This window comes from Podarcis filfolensis, assembly GCF_964270895.1.
Source record: "Podarcis filfolensis genome assembly, chromosome: 10".
Lineage (NCBI taxonomy): Eukaryota > Metazoa > Chordata > Lepidosauria > Squamata > Lacertidae > Podarcis > Podarcis filfolensis.
The window spans coordinates 10,778,446-10,803,667 of record NC_139612.1 but is presented as its reverse complement, the minus strand read 5'-3'; the positions used below and the strand labels follow the sequence as shown (position 1 = coordinate 10,803,667).

The 25,222-nt window shown below is 42.3% G+C and overlaps 1 protein-coding gene across 13 annotated transcripts in view; it reads right to left on the bottom strand.

The window, feature by feature from the left end:
• TAFA5 (TAFA chemokine like family member 5) overlaps positions 1-25,222 on the bottom strand; it is a 340,202-nt gene that overhangs the window by 250,376 nt on the left and 64,604 nt on the right. Inside the window, exon 1 of one of the 13 annotated variants that reach the window (XR_014539422.1) lies at positions 490-2,599. The exons of 9 other annotated variants lie outside the window; for them this stretch is intronic. Coding sequence is in view for 1 of the 4 variants with exons in the window: in XM_083575379.1 (XP_083431505.1) it covers positions 490-580 (91 nt within the window). In the remaining 3 variants the exon portion in view is untranslated. Of the gene's footprint in view, positions 1-489; positions 2,600-25,222 lie in introns of those variants that run through there. 3 more of the 13 variants (XR_014539423.1, XR_014539424.1, XM_083575379.1) reach the window with 3 other exon arrangements.

The window sequence follows — 25,222 nt, the reverse complement described above, 5'->3', positions numbered from 1 at the left end:
AATTTGCTTTTTTAAAAAAAAGAAGAAAAAGAAGAGGATGACTGGTGAGTCTATATATATATATATATATATATATATATATGAGAATGATACATATTTTTACTTATTGGGATTTATAGTGTATTAATACACTTACCAGTGGCATAGTGTTATTTCAAGTTCTAAATAGCAGCAGAGCAGGTCATTCATCAAGAAGAAAACAACAGTTTTCAGCTTATAAATGTATGAACTAAGGCTAGAGATTTCAACACTGCCCACATAGAACGCACTCAGCAGGAATATAAACCCTGTGTCTTCCTTGCATATAAAATAAAGTTAAAAAAGAAAAAAACCCTGTTTTGGTAAGAACGTACCAATGTACTAGATAAGAAAGATCTGTGGAACTAGGACACACTGCAAATAAATGGAAAGAAATAAGGAATATCTCAGCATTCGGAATCAGGAAGGGGGGGGAAACACCAGTGTATGCAGGCATGCAGATATAATTACCTTCTTTAAGGAACTGGGAGTGGATGACAAATATAAGAAAACAGCAGATAGCTGCTCCTGCTATTGCCCATAAAGCTTTCAAGAGCTGCATCTCGGGTTGGAACTCAGCAAATACCCAGAAAGTCACACAATGAATTTCCAGAGCGATGCATCAATGTTTCCCAGGTTTGAGCCAGCCAGTAACCACACTTCCAAAACAGAGAAAAGGCTAGAGATCGCAGGGAGCCTTTTTCCTCCCCCTCGCTCCCCTCGGCTTGGGGGAGGGGAGAGCAAGGGGGTTAACACAAAGTCTCAAGCAGCAGGAGCAAGCATCCTGGTCTTCAAAAGGAGAGCAGCACAGAGGAAGCTGGGTCTGGGCTCCATGAATCAGCTTTCTGTTTCCTCGGGAGTTGAGCAGCATTGGGGGTTGGGGTGGAGTGGGGGGGGGGAGTTGAGAGGAAGGGGAGGGAAGACAATCTGGGCAGAATTGCGCAATCGCTCCCCCTGCTCTGATGAGCTTGTTTTTTCGCTGCTGCTGCTGCTGCTGCTGCTGCTGCTGAGCAGCGACGGCTTCGGTTCAGCAGGGAGAGCAATGCGGGAGACAAGCCGGTCCTCTCAGCGCTGATGCTGCCCTGTGGGCACGAAGCTCCTGCAGATGCCGCTCGCTGGGTTCGCTTGGCACGACCCTGTAAAAAAAGAAGAAGAGGGGAAGGCTGGGCTGCGAAGGAGGGAGGGTGCAAAGGAGGCTGCCTCGCTGTCCAACTTCCCTCCGACGGCTTCCCTTGCTCGGTCCCCAGAGGCGGCCGCTTCCCCTCCGCGGTTCAAAGCAACTCAATTAATCCTTTCATCGCAGGGCAGCGCAGGTGCCAGCTGGCGGCGGCTGGGGCATCTCTTGCGCGCTTGCTGCTGCGCGAAGCCGGGAAGGGCGCGGGGACTTCCCGCCTCCCCTCTGCTCGCCGCCACCTTCCCGTCGCCTCCCAACCTGGCCGGGGAAAGGCTGGCTCGCTCTTCTTCCCTCGCGCGCCCCGTGCGCCTTCGCCTCGCCTTCTCCACCGCGCACACACGCGCGCACCCGAGCACCCCCCGCCGCGGCACCCGCAGAGCGTCTTGGGGCAAACGGGCAAGCGTTTTAGGAGAGGGGTCGCAGCAGCAGCAGCCCACAGGTTGACACCTCCATCGCAGCGTTGCCCTCCCCTCTCCACGGAAATCGGTGCCCAGGCTGCGACGCCGCCGCCGCTGCTGCGGGAGGGATCGGGCGGAGAGACGCGGCTGCTCCTCGGTCCTGGTGGCGGGAGGAAGGTAGCTTCTGCAGGGAGCCCCAGCCCCGCTCGCGAAAGCTCGCTGGCTGCAGACAGCGGGGGGTTTTGGTGAGGCTTTGCTCGAGGTGCGCTGGCACAGGGCGGGGACGGCCGCCTCGGCTTCCCCCGGAGCTTTCCCCTTCTCCTCTTCTGGCGGGTGCTGGTGGGTGTCGCTGGGGCTGCAATCTTCCCTTCTCGGCGCTGCAAGCTGGCGAAGGCAGCTCGGGCTCCGAAGTGCCTCCTCGTCTGCCAAGGCGGCGGAGCCAATTCTGCACGGACTCCAGGGACCCAGCCTCCCTCGGGGCTGCTGCTTCTCTCCCCCCCCCCCGCCCCCCTTCGCAGCGCGGAGAGGCAGGAAGGCTGGCCGGCTGCGCGCGTTCGTTGGATGGCGGCGAAAGCAGCGCCTTGGGCGCGCTCTCCCACAGCAGCGTCTTAATGCAAGACTCCTAGCGCCATGGAGCAACTTTCGCGGCGCCTCGGTCCCCAGCAGGCTGGGCTGGCTCGCTTGTTAAGGAGCATGCCCGAGAGGCGAGCGTGCGCGCTGGGCGCAAGCGAACCCCCTCCGGCAAGCTGCTCGGGCTCCGACAGGCAGCTCCCTATGACAAACAAGTGAAGCGGGGAGGTAGGCAGTCTGGCAGCGCCGAGCTGGAACTGCGCCGCTGGAAGCTTGGCGGCAGGAAAGGGGTGGAGAGGGAGACACCAAAGCGCAAGGCAGGAGCAGAGGAGGAAAGGTGGCCAGAGCCGGGCAGGAGCCTTTCTGAATGCCAGAGCTACCTTTCCCACCCCGCCTGGAAATGCGGGCTTTGATATGGGTGATATTTATTAAAATCAGAGTGACAGATTGGAGGCTTCTGCTCAGCCACCCAGCAGAATGCCAGCGGAGCCGCTTGAATGTCAGTAGGTTGTAGCGATTTACAGAGAGGCAAGTAAGCTGCAGGGGCGCACGGGCGTAGGGAGAGGAGGCGGCGGTGTGATTTACAGTACCAGAGGGACCGACGAGAGATCCCAGACAGTGCGCTTGCTGTGTGCTGAGAAGTGTGATGTAAGTGATGCCACGGGGAAGAAGGACCATTTCGGAAGCAACATGGGCCACATGGAACGGTGCGGGAAATACAGAAGAGCAGCTTAGAGGCATGCGAAGCGCAGGCTGCTTTTTGCTGTTTAGCACTCCCTTTCGTTTACTTCTCTGCAGATCACACTTCCATTACTTTTCTTTTCCGCCGATAATGTCACTGTGCCATCTGCAGCTTGCTGGTAGTTCCCCTCTCAAGGCATACCACCTGTTTCTGATAACTACCTATTGACATCCAGCGGCTCCCCGGGGATGTTACTATTGGCACTGCATCTCCTTATCATAATTTCTTACACTGCAAGCTATCTACCTGGCAGCAAGTGTCACTAAAATCAATAGGGCTTACTTCATTGAAATTAATGGGACTTGCCTAACCATTTTCGTCAATTCCATTGCCTAAGCAAATATTGCGAAAAATCATTGTGCTCTGTTATTTTATATGCATACATGCACATTTTTTTTATGTACTCTTGACCCATCTTCCAAAATAGACTTAGTGCCTGCCCAGTACTAGTACTATCCCTACAACAAACAGTAAATGAAGGTTCAATGGTATCCACGCAGTCAGTATTCAGTCTGTTTAGATATAATTAAGATCTTATTTCAGTGGGTGCCGCTATGCCCAGCAAGACTGCAGAACCGTTTTGGTGCAGAAAGAGTCAGAAAATGTGAATTGCATTTCGAGACTAGAAAAAGAGTATATAGTTTCTTCAGTGTTGCAAAAACATACAAAGAGAGCCCCACTGAACTTATGTAGGTATGCATAGTGCTGTAAGGCTGGAACCCTATACAACTTATTTGAAAGTCCATTTTTGCTTAACAGAATGGATTTCCTTCCGAATATGTAGGATCTGAGTGGAAGGCTGGTTGTTTATGATACTCAGAACAAATCTTCACCACAGATTTACTCTAGTTTTAAAGTTTCTGGCTGTGGTGCAATGAAACAAGATTGGGATCGCTAGCAGAATTCAACAGGTGAACCATGGCAGGTGAACCATGCTCCCATAAAATCGATGTGCTTGTAGCATAGACATGTAGCTGAAGTGTGAAGTTGATGCAGGGCACTCAAATAGTGTCTCAAGCAACCTCCATCTCTGTCTAATTTGTACAGGCCCTATAAATCAGTAGCTCTGGTATTGATGGAACAGATTTCTAGTTGGCACAGAATTTTTCCTGGTCAGAATGGTTCAACTTTTGTTGTTGTTGTTTTAGCTAAGCAATTCCTCCAAAACCAAAACATAATAACTGCTCCAGTTTCCTCAAGGTTAGCCAAGAATAGAACTGCTACATCAAGCTCATCTCATGGCCTTTGCTTCCACCCCCACATTGTGAAGAAACACCCTAAGAATGTATTAGCTGACCTAAGGAATAGGGTAGAATCCATCATTTTAAAAACCAGGTGTTCTGTGAAGGGGGAAGAGGAGGGCAGAGTAGACTGCAATATTTTTATTGAATTTTTGTAACTGCCCCATTGCTAATCACTGAATGAAGCACAAACCCCAGAAAACAGTGAAAAACGTGAATACTTGGAAACCTTGAAATCTGACAAAATCAAACAAAGAGTTAACTATTTATTCAAAGCCAATTTGAGGTATAGTATGAAAGGATGAAAAATCAAAATTACAACATAGTTCTTATACAACTGAATAAGTTGGTACATACATATTATCTCAGAGGTGAACTTAAGTCAGATATTGTTTTTCTAGTTCCAACCTCAGTTGGTTGTTGGAGGAAACATCAGAACGATAGTAAGAAAAATCTGTAACATGCAATATAAAAATAGTGCAGCAGAAACCTTCTTAGATGAAGGACAGGTATGAAGGAAAGGTGCAGTGACAATTTTTAAGCATATGAAAGAAATGACCATAACTTCCTCTTCTCTGTCCTGAGGAACACTGCCAAAGTTGAAAGAAACAGCTTTAGCCTGGCTATCAAATATTGCTTCTTAACCGAAAAACAGATTAAAGAAGAAGAAAATTGAACTGAACTGGTTCAGTCTAGATACAGGGGCTGTCCTAGATTGCTCATTAGATCTCTTCTAACATTACTGCATAAATGACATACCGTGGTACCTCGGTTTAAGAACAGCCCTGTTTATGAACGATTCGGTTTACGAACTCTACAAAACTGGAAGTAGTGTCCTGGTTTGCAAACTTTACCTCGGTTTAAGAACAGAATCCGAATGGTGGAAGGGCACTGGCGGTGTGAGGCCTCATTAGGGAAAGCGTGCCTTGGTTTAAGAATGGTTTTGGTTTAAGAACAGACTTCCAGAACGGATTAAGTTCGTAAACCGAGGTACCACTGTATTTAATATAGTCACGTAACTGTCAGATCTAGCCTATATCCTTCTTAATATTGTCATTGTACACAGTTTATTTATTTTTAAATAGGTAAAATTATTCAGAGATTTCTGTTATTCTTACTAGAAAAATCAATATGATCAATTGCAACCCCCCATTATGCAGTAATGGCCATGATGGTCTCAGGGAGAAATTTCTCTTGACCAGAGGAACCACACACAAAAGGAAATTAAGAGCAGAATATTTTATTCTGCATGACTTTAATAGCACTAGAATTACATCAGTTGTAACAAATGAATCAGCTATCATGCAGGTAGGATATCCATTCCTATTATCAGAAACATAAGTCATCAACAGGGAACTCAGGCTGCAATTCAAACCCTGCTTAATCTGGGAGTTAGCCCCAGAGAGTTCAATAAAACTAACTTCTGAGTAGACATAGGCAACCCCCCTTTGGGGGTTTGGTACTCTGTGCTCCATCTGGATTTTTGTATAGCTATACATTGTTTTTACTTACCTAGATTTGTAAAAGTAACAATAAGGGGGGGGGGGAATGGCTGTCTACCATTTTAGTAGGATGATTCTCTGTCACATACTAAATTAAGAACATGCATTTCTGCCCAATTTTGGTCGTGTGATTTAAGTTTCATTATTTTGTGAGCAAAATTAACTCATTCATAACCATATATAAATCTGTTGTGTGATCTATGTTACAAGCAATAAAAGATTTGCAATGCACATACATACTTTCCAACATCACTTCCTTGTCGATCTGGAACATAGCTGTCAACTTTTCCCTTTTCTTGTGAGGAATCCTATTCGGAATAAGGGAATTTCCCTTTAAAAATGGGAAACATTGACAACTATGATCTGGAATATATCTGTCTAACATGCTGACATCTCCTTAAATAGAGTTAAGTAATAATTGCAGGAGTGCAGAAGCATTCATCATTAATCACGTCCTCTAAAAAAAAAGTCAGAATTGAAGACAGGAGACCCTAGAAACAGCCATGCATAAACAAAACTGAAGCCATTTGCTCTTTGTAATAACCAAGTCTAGTGGTATCAAGGACCTATAAGACAGCATAACAAAGCCAAAACCATGTAGGAAAAAAGGGTGGATGGGGGGACAATATGCATTTACATTAACTATCTCCATTACAAGTATTTTATCCCCAATGTAACACCTACCATTCCCTTATGGCTGGGTGATGTAGTGCATGAACCCATCATAGGTTTTCAGTGCAGCACTAATGTGGATTTAGGTCAACTAAGAATGCCTGTTCAATGCATCTGAATGCTAGATTGTCAGCTACAGCTGTGCACCCAGTCCTGTCACCAAATTAGCCGTACTTCATACCAACTACATTTCAAGCCTTCTTGTTTCAGGCTCTGCTAAGTGGCAATAAACCACTGCTATGATGAGAGGCTGCAGGTCAGAAGTGTGGTGGTGGTGGGGAATGCCTAGCCAAATCATTTACAAAGTATATAGTAGTTTCAGGCAATAATGTAAATGTGAAATTCCAAAACAAACATCTAAATTCCGATTCTGTTCAGAAACATTTGCTGACCGGCAGTGATCATTTGGCCTTATGTGTGTGTGTGTGTGTGTGTGTGTGTGTGTGTGTGTGTGTATATATATATATATATATATATATATATATATATATATATTCTTTAGGCAAATTTTGCTTGGAAGTCCATACTAGGCAAAATATTTTGCCTTAATAATAAATTAGAAGAAGAAGAGGAGAAGTTTGGACTTGATATTCCGCCTTTCACTCCCATTAAGGAGTCTCAAAGCGGCTAACAATCTCCTTTCCCTTCCTCCCCCACAACAAACACTCTGTGAGGTGAGTGAGGCTGAGAGACTTCAAAGAAGTGTGACTAGCCCAAGGTCACCCAGCAGCTGCTTGTGGAGGAATGGGGAAGCGAACCCGGTTCACCAGATTACGAGTCCACCGCTCTTAGCCACTACACCATGCTGTGCAGTAGTCTTATCTGATGAGACTATTGGATAGCAACAGATCAGGGTTTGCAGGAAATAGTATGAGAAAGTTCTTCCTGCTATTTTCAAGAAATTGTAGGAGGAAACTAATGCATGTATGGAGGCCAGGTTCTGCAGTTTGTGACATCATTACAGCCATACAGTGATCTAATATTATCGACACACTGGGTGATGCAGAAGGAAATGAACAGGCAGCTCTTTGTACTTCTATGAAAAAACACAAGCCATTGCCAGCCAAATATCCAAAAATGTATTCACATTATGTAAACAGAATAGATGGAGACCCCACATCTTTCAGAGATGATATCGCTTGATAAAAAGGATGCATAACACAGATAAAATCCTGACCATGTGAACTGATTTTTTTTTTTAAATCTAAGCATGCTGTTCTAATCCATCAGTCTGATGAAACAGAATTGTAATGCAAAGATCTTCCTTCCCACAATGACCGCTCCCCACTTAAAATGGGGGGCGCCCTTTGCGTGGATGCGTGCAGCCCCTAGATCTGGAGCGGCTCCAACAGCATAGGCTTGGCTTTGCCTTCCCTCAGGTGGGATACCTGGAGGTCTCCGCCTACCTCAGTCAGTTGTCCAATCCCACCTGGGGGAAGCGTTGCCAAGGAGACCAGGCCAGGTATGGGAGGGATTACCTGCCCACACAATAGAGGGAGGATCTTACCTGGGAATCCTCACAAGCAACTACTTTAGTAACTGCATGTGCAATTCTGAATGGCAATGTGCTAAAGTTTACAAGCAAGCTATATGGAATATAGTTTAGAAGCTTTGGGTTGTTCTTTTTATGAATAAAACCCAAAGTTTCATTGACTAGGCATTACGGTGAATTACAGCTTCTTCTGTTCAACAGGATGAAATGGATTACCAGCAGATAATCTAGGGATCATTTCAGTCCTCTGTGCTCTAAGGAATTATTTTAATGCTCTTAAGAACTCTCTTCTGGTAGAGGAATATGAAGATTAGGAATCATTACCTTCTCTCTTCTGCTGACCCTCCAATACATATTTTGCCCCCTCTATGTTGTATGTGCACCAGCATTCTGTAATTGCAGACATCACTTGCAATAAAAGCCCCAGTTAGTACATTGTCACATAAGACCACTTTGCTAAATTTGCCACCTTTCATTTCTCACAATATAGTATTAACAGTACGACTTAATATATACATTCATCTCCCTGAAATCTAAGATTTTGAAGTTCAGAAAAATATAACTGCAAACACATTATCTAAGCTCTCCATGTTACTTAGAAATAAATCCCTTTGATATGCCAGGTTAGAATATTCTTTTAATAAATGGTTAGAATATTTTAAAAGAAATGAATGTTTCAAAATGCCAGTCATGTTCAAATAGGATGGTATAATACAATTAAGCTTCAACTTGCAAAGATAGCATAGTAGATATAGAGACATATGACATATTCTACAACAGCACATTCATAAAGTTAGCTAGAACCTTTTCTAGCTGTGTGTCCCCTATCTTGAACTTGCTTTTCCGTTCTTATTTTTGCTGCTGCGAGTTGAATCAGGATTTAGTCATGCACAGAACAGACACAATAATTTCAACGGGTCTTCTCTAAGCAAGACTAAGTTCAGCTCCATCCTGTAAGTTTTACTTAAGTCAATTTATTGCAAGACATCCTGATTCTTATCTACTTTTCAGTTACAATAACAAAGATTTGTCTCAGAGTTGCTATAACTGGAGAAGGTCAAAGGAGGAACCCACTGCTCGGTAATCCCTGAATTAAAGCACTAGTGAAAATTATCCCAAAACCAATCAATTTCTAAGCAAGTGCACATAGTTGCCAATAACTAGTCAGCCCTGATTTTTTTAAGGAAAAAAAAAACACACACCCCAAGACTTCATATTATGATAACTCAACTCACACTTGACACTTTGTATACATAAATAATATATATATATATACATAATTATATAACCCCTAGAATTTGGGCTTCAATGAAGTTTCTAGTTTTCTAAAAGGATTCCTTTTAAACTAATGGCATGGCTAAAATGGGAGGTGTGGGCATCTGTTTCTGAGGCTCAAAGACTTAGTGTCCCCAATCCCTCCCACTTTATTTTTGAGGGGAAGTTCAAATCAGATTTCAGTAAACCAAATACTCGCTGTAGGTTCCTTCCGCATAGCAGTATTCTGTATTCATGTTTTGATTCAATTCACCAATTTTTATTTTTTGATACTTAAGGGCAATTCAAATCACAGTCCACGGCTTTTATTATTGAATTTTATACAAAGACCAACAATCCTTTTTGATTTAGTTCCATAATTCCATTTTCCTGTGGCACAAGGTCTGCATTTGGTACATAAGATAAACCCCCTGAGTACAAACTCATTTTACACCACCAGTTGACCTGTTGTGTTAATGATCCTGAAATAATGGAATGCTGGGAGATTTTGAACAGGTTTTGTGAAATTTAAATTCACAGCACAAAATTGTGAGTATATGTCAAGGCTCAGTGTAGTTCTTAACCCATCCAAAAACACCTCAGGCAACCTAACACAGCCTAACTACTGGGAGTTATCTATTTCAAAATTGCTATTATATCCTGAATACATGATTCAATCAGAATCACTCTTGAAAATGCACAAGGAAATGAAAACATAACAGAACCAAGTGCCCTGTTGTGGGTCTGACACATCAGAAGACACAGGGCAACAACACATGCAGGATTGAAACATTTCACAGAGTCAGTGTTTATCACTCTTCCTGGTTAAGACAGAAATACAGCAGTGGACCAGAACAGTATGCATACATTTGATTCTCACTGTCTTTAAAAAAAAAAGAAAAATAGTTATAACTGGCAAGTGCTGTCATTGCACAATCTCAGTTAATTGCAGCCAGGCAATGACAGTAGCCTTCATACTGAGAATCGTGGTTTGCATAAAAGGATTTGGTGAATTTCTCTCTTTTAGGGTCCCTGCTCCTGCCAACCTAGCAGTTCGAAAGCATGTCAAAGTGCAAGCAGATAAATAGGTACTGCTCTGGCGGGAAGGTAAATGGCGTTTCCGTGTGCTGCTCTGGTTCGCCAGAAGAGGCTTAGTCATGCTGGCCACATGACCTGGAAGCTGTACGCCAGCTCCCTCGGCCAATAAAGCAAGATGAGCGCCGCAACCCCAGAGTCGGCCACGACTGGACCTGATGGTCAGGGGTCCCTTTACCTTTAATCTACCCTATGACCTGCTTGCTTATAATTATTATTATGAACCCGGGAGGAAATTTCATAGAACTCAAAGTGGAACTTTGTTAGTTTAGGAGATATGGGTTCTTTTTTTGTTTCACAATATGCTTAGCAGGTCAGAACAATGACTGTTCATTTTTAATTTGCCATTGAAGTTATGCAAGCCTCACTTAAATGGAAACTTACTTTTATTTTGTTCAGAGTCTGCCTTTCTAGAATAAAAGAAAATGTCAGGTAGTAAATTGAAGTATCAGATGGTATTGGCAAAACTGTGATTAATTCGATATTGAAGAGTATTGCTTGAGGTATAAAGGTTAGCGAGGAGATTAGCAAGAAAGAGGCTGTTCTGTTGATGTAAGCATGGAGGACTGGCATCAATTCTCAGCAGACACCGCAAGTACCAAGGTGTTTATCAATAACGTTGTCCTATCTGAGTAAGTGGATGAGATCAGTATCTGAGCTCCTGACCCTCTGACTATGAGAAATTACAGCAATTTACCTTGCAATAAGAAACTCTTTTCACCTTCTCACTAAGGCATCTGATGGTTACTTATACTTTCAAATATAATGTGCGGTATGATCTCAGAATACAAAGGCGTGTGTACAAACTGCAATTATGGCTGATAGTAACCTCCCCCCCCCCAAATAGTTTACATTTGTACTAAAAATATTCAGGTTTTATTTGCATCCATTTCTGACTGTTTTCTTTCCCGATAGGCTGGTTAACAGAACATTGAGGGGGGTTTTTGTGGAGAGGTGTGCCGAGTTTTGTAAATGGCTTTTTCAAATGCATTAATATTCTGTTTATATTACCATCTATAGCTATGTGAATGAATATAGCACATTCAAGGAGCCTGACCTAAAATGTTAAATAGCTTTCTTTGGAGATAAGAAGCGATATCCCAGAAGGTACATTTTTCCATTGAATGTTTGTGTGTGTGTGTGTGTGTGTGTTTTGTTTTATTCATACTACAAAAGTCTTTCCTCCACACATTGTTTCCCCCTTTGGAATAGAGGAGTTGTTTACGGTGCAGGTGGATTAAAAATTGCTTAGCAAAATGACTGGCATGATCGTCACAGGAGGACAACAGAGCTTGATTTCTGTAACTTATTTGTTAAAGTGCTACTTACAATTGCCACACATATCCAAGCTTTTAAGGAGCAAGAGTTAAGCTGAATTCTGATGTTGGCCATAGACTTGTGATTATGTGCCTGGAAACTATCCACGGGCATAACAGAAGAACAAGCTATAATTACCATAATTAAGAGTGTCCTAAATAACTGAAATTAATAATGTTAAGAAACATTTCTGCATTGAGGCCAGTAGACTTTTCAACCTAAAATGGATTCAAAAGACAACTTACAAATTAAAAGCAGAACAACTGCACAAAGTTGTGCCCATCATGGAGGAGGGGGTGCTACTGTATTTTGAGATCATGTTGCACATTATATTTCAAAACATAAGTAACCAAGGAAGTCTTTCAGAAGCTTTAGTGAGAAGGTGAAAAGAGAAAGAGGCTGTTGACAGTTTCTACTGCACCATTAGTCCACTGAAAGCTGTGTGTGCATGTGTGCATGCACACAAACAACACACACAAAACAAAAATGCAACATTCTTCTCATGCTGCACTTCTGATGCACATTTATTTTATTTGAGACATTTATAGAACACCCTTCATAAAAACGTATTAGAATTTGGAAACCAAGAAGGAGAATTCCAGCCGTAGGAGTCAAAGATGTGGTGACATACCAACTAACCTGGTTCTAAAAAATAAGAAAGGCTAGCTCTCCTTAAACTAATTCCACAACCTCGAATTTAGGAAGGTGAGAATCTGTATGTAAAAGCACTAGGTGCAATGCCATTGGGCAAGTGTTGCAAACCAGTGTCCCTCCCCAAACACAACATTTACATGTGGTGGGAGTGCCCCAAAATCCAACTACTGTATTCTGGACAACAGCCATACAAGAAATATGTAAAATAACTAAGTATTAGAAATCACCCCAGAATTGGCCCTACTAAACATCTTCCAAGACAACAATGCCTGTTTACACCACAAAGAACTCATAACCCACCTATTCTCAGCAGCCAGAAACACCATAGCCAGACACTGCAGAGACCCTTCAGGAGTAAGCATGGACTAATGGTACCAAATAGTATGGAAAACAGCCTTACTAGAAAAATTAACCAATAAACTTAAACTGACATGGGGACAAATAGAAGAAGATGCCTTCACCCCGGTATGGCTCCCCTTTATCACATACACAGCCCAACAAGACAATGACAAAAATCCACCAACAGCATACAAATCACTATGGCTAACCTTACCCAAAACACCCACCCCACACATGAAAGCAAAGATCCCCACAGCCAATCACAAACGAACAGCCACACCCTAGGCCAACCCCAACTTCTCTCACCACCAAAGGAACACAAGTGAACAGCAGAGAACCTGCACAAGCGACACTGACACAAAACCCCACATATATTACATAAAATAGAAACATCGCCACCCGACCCCACCCCCACTCACCTTTCCTCCCTCCACCTCTTTACCCCCTTTCTTCTAATGTCTCAACAAATGAAACTGATCTGTAAAAAAATGTTCCTTGAAAACGAGAGAGAGACATTGCACATACTTTTGTAAACCAAGAAAATCTTTAATAAAAATACATTTAAATAAATAAATAAATAAATAAATAAATAAATAAATAAATGGCAGTTCCCAATTCTCATCCAAAGGAAACTAAACCTGAACTTAGGAAAATTTCCTGAGCAGTGGGCAGAGAGAGAGAGAGAGAGAGAGAGAGAGAGAGAGAGATTAATAAGAAAGGTTGCTGAAAAATTAAGCTATGTTTATCATACCCCAATCTGTGCCCCATCAGTAAGGCTGGAGTGGATAATCAGCCCCCACTGATCCTAACCAGCATGACCAATGGTCAGGGATGATGGCATTTATAGTCCAGCAACTGATGAAGAGCTCACCATCCCTGGGTTCTTGAGTTTAGATTGCCATTGACCAAGATCAGTCTTTTTACAGTGATTGGCCTCCCTTTATTGGAAGTCTGGCAACATAGAGGGAAAGGGCCTCTGGAAATCCACGTGATGCCCTTTCCCTCGCATGTCCACTCTGGGAAAACAAGGAATGTTGTACTTGACTGCTTCTTATGTATCACATCCCACAGCTAGTTGGAGGGCACTGGAAGTTTTTCCAAGGCACATCTATAATTTGTATCCCCCCTTTCCCCCCCTGTGTTGGGTGTTTTCCCCTTCCTTCCCAGGCTGAGCATGTATGGAATAGGGTAGCTATGATATCAGCATAATGGCAGCATATATCCTCCACCTCCTAACCCCAAATGTAATGCAAGAATAGTATTGCTCTGTAAGTGAGTCTTCTAAATAAAGAGGTAAACCCTTCTCCATGGAAACATTTGAACTAAAAATGACCCAGGTGGCCTCTCTCATTCCAACATGTGAAACTGTGGAAATCCATTTCCAATTGATTTTGGAAATGCTATTCTACATCATTCTGAGGAGACACACCAAACAGCATTCTAAAAATAAACTTAACCTCACCCTATCACTAGCAAATCTATTTAAGCACAAACATTCTGCTATGAAAAACCTTCAATCTCAAAGGCTTCACCAAAGGCAATACAATCAGTCCTTAGCAGGACATGTTTATTTCTAAGTGCTTTGTCGTTAGATTGCTTGAACGGTATAACAAATGCATGCCGTCACTAAGGAAATTAATAAAGTTAAATTGGGATTTGGTGCACAGCACACTTATTCCAGAATATTCTCACTGACATCTATAGATCATGGCAAATCAGATTTACTGTTGGTAGATAGTTTCTGTGTCAAGGGGTGTAATTCCTTGAAAAAGTGGGTTCACCTGTTCCAGACGCGGTTGCACTCCCCAGAAGAGCAGATCTGTGGCTTCAGGGAATTGCTATAGTATCCAGCTTGTCACTGCAGTCCTGGTTTGCCAGTTGTATTCATTACTTGCGCTGGGGTATTGCTAATAGGAATTTTGTCGGCAGGGTTGTTGTTGTTATAGCTGTTAATATTTTGTATCTTTGCTCTGTATTTCGTTCAGTTTGGTTGCGTACTTTCTGATGTTTAATTTATTGTTGATAACTACTTTTGTTACATTTGCAATAATAATAATAATAATAATAATAATAATAATAATAATAATAATATCTTTATTGTCATTGCCCCCTCTCAGGGACAATGAAATTACTTGACTGCTCCATAAAAACACTAATTAAAACAATACAGTATAGTACAGCAAGGAAGATTAGATGACTTTCAAAGTCCAGGCTTCCCATTCAGGGCCGAGATCGCTCTGGAGAAGAAGCTGTTCTTAAGATGGCTCATTCTTGTCTTCATCGTCCTGTATCTCCATCCCGACGGCAGGAGCTCGAAGAGACAGTGACCAGGATGCGATGGATCTTTTACTATGTCCAGTGCCTTCCTATGGAACCTTGTGGCATAAATCTGCTCTAAGGTGGAGAGTGGGCAGCCAACAATGCTCTCTGCTGCCTTAACAACTCTGCACAACCCCATCCTGTCCTGGGTAGTACAGCTTCCGTACCACACACATAAGCCATAAGTGAGCACGCTCTCAATGGCACAGTTATAGAAGGCAAGCAGCAGTTTCTGCGGAAGATGGTTTTTCCTTAGAATTCTCAAAAAGTACAGTCTCTGCTGCGCCTTCTTCACAAGCCCCCTTGTGTTGACACTCCAGGACAGATCCTTTTGTAATTCAATGCCCAAAAATCTGAACGTTGTTACCCTCTCCACACAGACCCCATCACTCAAAAGTGGCTGGATATTGCTCTTCTGTCTCCTGAAGTCCACCACAAGCTCCTTTGTCTTCCTTGTATTTATGAGCAAGTTGTTAGCTCTGCACCACTCTGTCAGCCGCTCCACCTCATCTCTATAATCCGTTTCACCCTCCCTTTCAGGGATGAGCCCAATCACGGTTGTGTCATCTGCAAGTTTGACAACCCTATTACTAGGGTGAGCAGCGACAATTATGTAATTGTTTTCATGCTGTAAGCCACCTTGCGCATGGTTTTGGCTATGAAAAGGTGGCATACAAATCAAATGATACAGGTGAAACTCAAAAAATTAGAATATTGTGGAAAAGTTCATTTATTTCAGTAATTCAACTTAAAAGGTAAAACTAATATATGAGATAGACTCATGTCATGCAAAGCAAGATATATTAAGCCTTTATTTGTTATAATTGTGATGTTTATGGCGTCCAGCTGATGAAAACCCCAAATTAACAATCTCAGAAAATTAGACTATTAAATGAAATCAGCAAAACGAGGACTGCAAATAGAGCAATATTGGACCTCTGAGAAGTAGAAGCATGCACATGTACTCAGTAGTTGGTTTGGGCCCCTTTTGCATCAATTACTGCCTCAATGCGGCGTGGCATGGATGCTATCAGCCTGTGGCACTGCTGAGGTGTTATGGAAGACCGGGAAGCTTCAATATCAGCCTTCAGCTCTTCTGTATTGCTTGGTCTCATGTCTCTCATCTTCCTCTCGGCAATGCCCCATAGATTCTCTATGGGGTTCAGGTCAGACGGGTTTGCTGGCTAATCAAGCACAGTAATCCCATGGGCATTGAACCAGGTTTTGGTACTTTTGGCAGTGTGTGCAGGTGCCAAAGTCCTGCTGGAAAATGAAATTATCATCCCCATAAAGCTTGTCTTTGGAAGGAAGCATGAAGTGCTCCAAAATCTCTTGGTAAATCTCTTGTAAAATCCTCAAAAAAGCTCAACCACTTCAATCCTAAAAAAAGGTCAACAACTTTAGTCAGCCCTTTGGTCGGCCTTCATGCATGTTCACTTCATCAAATCTGGCCCTCTTTGAAAAAAGTTTGGACACCCCTGGTGTAGTCCATAAGACAGTTGGATGGTGCCTTACATGCCTCCTTCTGGCAACTCCTGCAGCCAAGCTGGTGCCAAATGTATTGCTCTGCGTCTTGTCTTCTGGGCAGCCTAGGACCTCCATACACACTGACCAGGCTTGTTCCCTGGGGAGGTCACTTCAGTACTGCTCACACAGCAGTTTGACTTCACCCCCCAAGAGGTGTACTCCATGTCCCACAAGACAGATGGATACCAACAGCTATTCCACTGCCGTATAATAAAATATTCTCCAGGCTACATATATCCAACGTTTCATCAGAGGACTGCAGTGTCACAGTATTCCTGATAAGGTCTGGTCAAAGCAGAATAGAGCAGCGCTCTTACCTCTTGCAATCTGGACACTATGCATCTGTTGATGTGACTTAGAACTGCAGCTACCATTTTAGATGCTGCATTGCGCTGGTGATATACCTTTAGCTTCTGGTTACTAAAGCCTCTGGATCCTTTTCACTGGTACTGCTTTCTGCTAAGGTATCTTGTCACCCATCCTGTATTTGGGCATCTGATTCTTCCTACCCAAAAGAGAACTGTACACTTCTCTCCTGAAACTCATTTTAAGGTTCATTTCAATGTTTTGCACAGTTCTCCATCACGGCATGATGATCTTGGTTAGCCTTAAGAAATCAATGCTGGATATTTGTGATATCTATGGTTTGTTTGTTTTCCTAACTGTGTGCAGACTGAATGATTAATTATCCTTTCTAGATGTTGTTTTTAGGCAGTGATGCCAATCTGCCCATTCAGTAGTTGCCTGGATTTTTTCTTCCCTTTTTGAAGAATAATGGATATAAGATTGTACAGCAGGATGGCTAGAGAAATGGGAACTTGCAGTACTTCATGTGGCTTTGACAAATGAATATATCTGATTTGGCAAATGAAGAGAACTTGAACAAATTAGTTTAGTATTCTTTAGCTGAATGAGAAGACCACCTCCCAGTATTCAGTTTGTACACTATGCAAAGGATAACTATGCTTTTAAAGGCAATTATTTCATATACTATATATTTGATTTCACAAGAGGCAAAAAACAAAAAACAAAAAAACAGAACAAGAACAGAACAAAAGCACAGGGGCAGATAACTGCTCCATTTAAAGAGATTTGTGTTTCATATGTTTACATATACCAATAACAAGTATTAAGATTTATAACTTTGCTTCAAGCTTTCAACTAGTTATTAATTGAATAGAAACAGCCTTGTGTCTCTGGTGAGACAAGGCCTCCATAAGATAGCATGGGTGTCAAGAATAGTAAGAAATACATTGTTATTAAAAGAAAATGCTACGGTCGTCACATTATATAAGTAACAGAACAGTGTTCCTGTTTTCCATATTAGCAGCTACAGTTTATAAAGTTGGAACAGCCATTTGAACATTTAATATGGATTAATTCTAACCTCTTGTATTATCTGATCAGTTTGCTTCCTGTCAGATGGAACAAGGAACATTCTGAACAGAGACTACAGTCTAGCTGCCTTGTCTCAATATTTTATCATGTGCTCTCTGTGTTGTACTTGTATGCTGTCATTCCAGCATCACAATGATGCCATACTAGACCTGCAGCAGTGAGCAGTGTGATTCCTAGCATGCTGAGCCAGAACACATTCATCTGGAGGCATGCTCGATTGACTTCAGTGGAACTTATTTCCAGGAATTATGCTTAACCCTACAAGCAGAAGAAAATGAAGGTTAATACCTCCTGTTCCTGTCTTCTGGGTTGCTTGTTTTATATTGTTGTCTTTATGAAATTGTAACTTTAAATGTTATAAGCTGACCTGTGCGGTGCTTATGCAAGAAGAGGGTGGGATATGCATGTATTAATTAACTAAATATTTAATATGCACAATGTATTTAAAAATCATCTTCAGGGGATGCTGTGAATAAGTGACATAAAAGCAAAAGTAAAATGGAAACTTTATGCTGGAAGTAAATCAATATACAGTGGTACCTCGGGTTACAGACACTTCAGGTTACAGACTCCGCTAATAGTACCTCAGATTAAGAACTTTGCTTCAGGATGAGAACAGAAATTGCGTGGCAGTGGCATGGCGGCAGTGGGAGGCCCCATTAGCTAAAGTGGTACTTCAGGTTAAGAACAGTTTTAGGTTAAGAACGGACTTCCAGAACGACTTAAGTTCTTAACTCGAGGTACCACTGTAGACTGCACAATGAAAAGTGCACATAACTGTGGTACGTGATCTACTCAGAATGTTAACCATACCAGCATGTTTATTTTTAGTATCTGTGTTTCCAAAGCAATAAGGAAGACACTAATAAAAACAATTCCAGCCAAATGTGTATCATCTTAATCATGGCAGTATCTACTGCAACCTTCTTTGCTAGAAATAATATGGTTAAGAACTTTAAGAGAGCCTTAAACTGAAAAACCAGCAGACAGAGGCTGCAATTCTAATCCAACATACCTGGGAATAAGGCCCTGGGAATTCAATAGGACTTACTTTTGAGTACACATGGTTAGGATTGTGCTTTTAGATAATGAATTCATTGAAATCCTTCCCAATGCATGTCTAAAAAGAGCTTAATACAAAATCTAATAAGATACAGGGCACTGAAAACCAATATAATATCATGGGCCAAAGGAATCTTAAAGGAAAAAACGTTTCTGCATTATGCAACAGTCCTAATAAAAAAGGCTAAGAAAAAAATAAGATATATATTCAAAACAGTACTTCCTTTCTTAATGCATTTGTAACCCACCCTTTAAGGGACGCGGGTGGCACTGTGGGTAAAACCTCAGTGCTTAGGACTTGCTGATCGTAAGGTCGGCGGTTCGAATCCCCGCAGCGGGGTGAGCTCCTGTCATTCGGTCCCAGCTCCTGCCCACCTAGCAGTTCGAAAGCACCCCTAAGTGCAAGTAGATAAATAGGTACCGCTTTATAGCGGGAAGGTAAACGGCGTTTCCGTGTGCGGCGCTGGTGCTGGCTCGCCAGCTGCAGCTTTGTCATGCTGGCCATGTGACCCGGAAGTGTCTTCGGACGGCGCCGGCTCACAGCCTCTTGAGCGAGATGAGCGCGCAACCCTAGAGTCGGTCACGACTGGCCCATACGGGCAGGGGTACCTTTACCTTTAACCCACCCTTCATCTAAGGTTCTCCCTCCTCATTTCAGCCGCACAACATCCCTGTGCGGTAGTTTAGGCTGAGAGCCAGTGACTAGCCCAAGGTCTCCCAGTGAACTACATGGCTGAGTGGGAATTTGAACCCTGGTCTCCTTAGTGTAATACTCTAACCACTGTACCACACTCTCAGTAGTAGTCAGTCATCAAAGGCTGAAATGAATAGGTTGTGGTGGAGGAGAGATTCAAGCTGTATCCACTGGCCCCTCCATGAATTAAAGGTGCCACCAAGAACCTACACACAACACATACGCTTCATTTCCCCATATTTCTGTGCAAAGGAAACCCTGAACCAATGGAAGTGGGAGGCGGGTATGGGGCAAACTAGCCCAAACCCAATTCTCCATACTATGCTCTCACTTCTACCAGATATAAACGGCTGATATAGGCGTACTGCATTGCGTTCAGACTCTGCAGTTTATCACCAGATGCTTCAAGCCGAGCAGAAAAATAGCACTCTTAACTCGCAGGTAGAAAACCAAGCATCTGCCTTGTTTGTATATTATCTTGTTTCTAGATTTTCAATTAGAATTTCAGCCAAGATTAAAGAACCTGCGCATATTAGCCAGAATAAAGTTTTGTGCTTTAGTATGCCTATCAAGCCCCACAACTTTGCTGTTTTTGTTAACACCTGGAAAGTTAGGCCCCTATGTGGCATTCCAGTAACTGGGGAACCATGCAGCATCTAGGATCAGAGAGCAAAGCTAAATCAAAATCTGTCCTGGGCTTCAGAGCTTCACTAGGTTTGTATCTGACAAGTAAGAGATGAAAAGTCCAGGCTTAATGCCAAGTCTAAATACGTGTTAAGATGCTAGCTTGACCTTCTAACAAGAGCTCTGAAGATTTAGCCTGCTTGCCTTAGATGCTAATATTTCATGCTGAACTGCATCCCTGATAAGTTCATGACACAACTGAAAGAGGAGAGCTTAAAAATACTTGGGTTTTATCTACTTAAAGGGATGTCCATCAACAACCTGAATCCAAACCTTTAGATTCTAAATAAATTGTTCCAGAACTCCACCTTGTGGTGACATTTTAACCATAAGAAAGCAAAGAAGTTGGGAATGGGAGCAGAGACATAAATTAAAATCCATGATGTGATCTTACACAAATTTTCTAAGCTCAGGGTTTAGGGTGCAGCCTAATATTGTCAGTCCCTAGCACTAAATATAAATTGATTCTGATATCATAGGAGAGGCATATCATAATAGACACCAAGCCTGAATAACGCTGTTCTTCTTGAGTATTTTATGCTATAGTTTTAATCTGCTGAATTAAAGTTCCATGGGTTTTCCATTTTTCTCCTCTCTTTTCTAACTATTAGAATATCTGCATCATATTCCAGGCTACCAATAATGGTAAACGCATTTTGCAATTACAAAATTAAGAGTATATTAAAATGCAATTTATAGGGTTTTTTTACAATATAAAATAAACAGTTCCATCAGCAATCAAAACTTCTCTGTCCCAAAGTCTCCCAGAACACAGATGCACTGCGTTCCTAAAACTCAACAGGGAAAATAACTTGTATACCCCCCTCCAAGTAATTCCTTTCTTGGACGACAGATATAGACCCTTTTTGCTCAGTCATACTTATTACTCAGTGTATGTCAGAACACCATTTATGCCTAGTTGAGATCTTGCTTAGAAGAGGTGGGCAATCTATATGGTCAGTAACTAGGGAAATATGAAATATGTTCCTTTATTTCTACAGATTTCTACTTTTCCCTCCCATGGAACAGGATGGAACTTCTTGTTGATACGAGCTGCAAGTGAAAATTGGATACAAAACCCAAACACATACGCTGTCCATTGCTTTCAATAGGACACACATTCAAATGCGCATTCTTATTCCTTAGGCACCAGGAAACAGAAAAAGCAAACATACCTCCAAACCCTGCAGTCCTGGTTTTCTTCTTTTCGAAATGAAGCAGATAGACACTGTCAGAAGGCGAAATGGTACAGATCACAGAACTACAAAATCTGCCTCAAAAATAAAACCTGCTTATCAAAAATATTTCTTTAAGTATAATTTATTCATTTATTACATTTATATCCTGTCAGGCTTCTAAAATTCTCTGTTTTCTTTCCTTTTTTTAAAAAAATCTTTCTTTGTATAGTCTCAATTTTATTTTTAATTTCAGGAAGTCCTCTGTCCTGGGTCGATGAGGACATGCACAGAAAGGGGAGAGGTGGATGATGATGGGCTCTGTGTGCGAGACAAGGCAGAAAGGATCCCTTGAGAGTTGGAGGCTGGGGGGAGAAACAGAAGTTCCCAGGTATATGGATAAAGGATATGATACAACTGAGATAGACAGTGTTTATATCTACTTTCTTATTTTTGCTTTCTCTTTTTTAGATTGGTTTTATTGTATCTTATACTGAAAACTTATAAATAGATAGAGAGATAGATGTTAGTTATAGATATAGGTAAAGGTAAAGGGACCCCTGACCATTAGGTCCAGTCGTGTCCGACTCTGGGGTTGCGGCTCTCATCTTGCTTTATTGGCCGAGGGAGCCGGCGTACAGGTCATGTGGCCAGCATGACTAAGCCGCTCCTGGCGAACCAGAGCAGTGCACGGAAACGCCGTTTACCTTCCCGGCGGAGCGGTACCTATTTATCTACTTGTACTTTGATGTGCTTTCGAACTGCTAGGTTGGCAGGAGCAGGGACCGAGCAACGGGAGCTCACCCCGTCGCGGAGATTCGAACTGCCAGCCTTCTGATCGGCAAGTCCTAGGCTCTGTGGTTTAACCCACAGTGCCACCCGCATCCCATAGATATAGATATAGATATAGATATAGATATAGATATAGATATAGATTTAAAAAAACAAAACAATTCTCAAATGCATCTCCTACTTTATTTAGCATCACAGCAACCCAGTGAGAGTGTAGGCCAGGACACAGAAATTATCCCAAGGTCACCCTTGCATGACTGAGTGGGAATTTGAACCTGGGTTTCCCCACACTGAGTCGTACACTGATACCACATTGGTTCCCATTTGTATACAGTGGTACCTCAGGTTACATACAGTACAGGTTACAGACGCTTCAGGTTACAGACTCCGCTAACCCAGAAATAGTGCTTCAGGTTAAGAACTTTGCTTCAGGATGAGAACTGAAATCGTGCTCTGGCGGCAGGGCGGCAGCAGGAGGCCCCATTAGCTAAAGTGGTGCTTCAGGTTAAGAACAGTTTCAGGTTAAGTACGGACCTCCGGAACAAATTAAGTACTTAACCTGAGGTACCACGGTACCATCAATGTCAGTGTGCCACTGAAGGCTACAATGTCACAGTTCTATTGGGCTAAACTTAGCAACCATGTACGGAGCTCCAGTTTTTCTAGTCTAATTTTCTCATTGCTGGTGACATATGGTCAAGTACAGGGGTTACAATCTCCTTAAATATGTCCGTTTGCTTCATTTTTAAAATGCTGCTTCATGCTGCTCTCTTCGCATGCAAGTTTAGAAGCATGAAAAATGTCACGGCCAATTTCTAGAAAGGCACTAAATGAAGCACCTAAATGCCTTCTCTTCCAACGGAATCACTAACCATCTTATTCTTCCTAAGGCAATGTGTTTAGATTGGGCACAAATTGGGTACACAGAAGTGCTAATGAGAAATCCATGCTTTGGTGACCAAAGTACTGAATCCTGAAACAGCAGATCACTAGAACCTTGCCTTCCTTGCGTCTGAATTACTAAGTAACACACACACACAAAACTGTCAAAATGAACATTTATACACCCCATCTAGTAGTGCTTCTAGATACACACTCCCCTCATAATTGTATATACTAAACCTTTATTTTACACATGTTTTTGCCATCTTTGCAGCTTTTGTTTTAGCTCCTTTGCATTCTTGGTAAATTCATCACTACTTCATGCATAATGGCTTAAGCATAAAGTATACACATGGCACTGTGGCTTAAACCACAGAGCCTAGGACTTGCCGATCAGAAGGTTGGCAGTTCGAATCCCTGCAACAGGGTGAGCTCCCATTGCTTGGTCCCTGCTCCTGCCCACCTAGCAGTTCGAAAACACATCAAAGTGCAAGTAGATAAATAGGTACCGCTCTGGCAGGAAGGCAAACGGCGTTTCCGTGCGCTGCTCTGATTCGCCAGAAGTGGCTTAGTCATGCAGGCCACATGACCCAGAAGCTTTACGCTGGCTCCCTCGGCCAATAAAGTGAGATGAGCACTGCAACCCCAGAGTCGTCCGCAACTGGACCTAATGGTCAGGGGTCCCTTTAACTTTATTCTTGGTAAATTCATCACTTCTTCATCCATAATGGCTTAAGCGTAAAGTATACACACAAAGTATATCTAAAACTACAAAAAAAAAAGCATGATTGAGGCACAGCACTACCAGGGTCTGTTTGTTTAGAGAGTGATGCTGTTTAACATGATCTCCTATCGCTTGTTCCCACTGAAAGATTTCTGCATTGTAGGGAGTTCGACTAGATGATCCTCATTGTCCCTTCCAACTTCACAGTTTTATGATTCTATCACAATATTAAGTTGCTTGTAAACTTTCTCCATTTTAGGAGGCACTACAATTTTTCACTTAAAAGAAACGTAATGGAGGAGAAATGGAACCAAGCTGAAAACGGCTGACTGCCCTCAAACATATTCTCTCTCTCTCTAGATATATACAGTCATACCTTGGATCCCAAACGCATTGCGAGTTGAATGTTTTGGCTCCCAAACACCACAAACCTGGAAGCAAGAGAATAAGCCACATAGTATTGGTTCCTACCTAGATTAAGGTTGCCAGACGTCCCCGTTTCCCACCTGGTAAGTTGAAAAGTGTCCCTGGATTCATTGAAAAAAAGATCTGGTAACCTTAGCCCAGAGTGGCTGGGGAAGCCCAGCCAGATGGGTGGGGTATAAATAATAAAATATTATTATTATTATTATTATTATTATTATTATTATTATTATTATTACAACCTGTGTAAACACCTCTAGTGAGGCTGTTTGACCTGACTGATGACAAAGGAGAAGAACCAAAATGCTCAGTCATAAGGAAGAAAAAACTGTACCTAAAAAAGCATTCTTGTCCTTATACTATGTTTTGGCAGACCAGCTTCTACCTATGCAACATTTTGAAATTACTACGGAGAAGGAAAGATATAAATTTGCTGGCCACCTTCCTTCCCAGTTCTCTTAAAGGCTGGCAGACAAACCATGATATGAATAGAAATAGGCTGCCAGCCACAAAGAATGGGAGGGATAAATACCAAGAGTGAATGTTAAACATTTTCTTCTTCCTTTCCCTGGAATTAGCAAGCTACACAGAACCAGACAATCTAATTTTCACTTTAGCTTTTAAAATCCCCAAACTTTCAGTGAAAATATATCCTTTGGTCATTTCATATTATTGGATTGCATCGACAAAGCCTGAAATCTTATATGCATTATCTGGAAATCTAACATTCTCAATTCAAACTTGTTTCCCAAGCCCAAAACCACAATTCTGTCTCTCTCCCTCCCTCCGTCTCCATTTAATGCATATTCATCTTCAGTGTTGTTGTTGTTTAGTAGTGCCCGACTCTTCGTGACCCCATGGACCAGAGCACATCAGGCACTCCTGTCTTCCACTGCCTCCTGCAGTTTGGTCAAACTCACGTTGGTAGCTTTGAGAATACTGTCCAACCATCTCGTCCTCCGTCATCCCCTTCTCCTTGTGCCCTCAGTCTTTCCCAACATCAGGGTCTTTTCCAGGGAGTCTTCTCTTCTCATGAGGTGGCCAAAGTATTGGAGCCTCAGCTTCACGATCTGT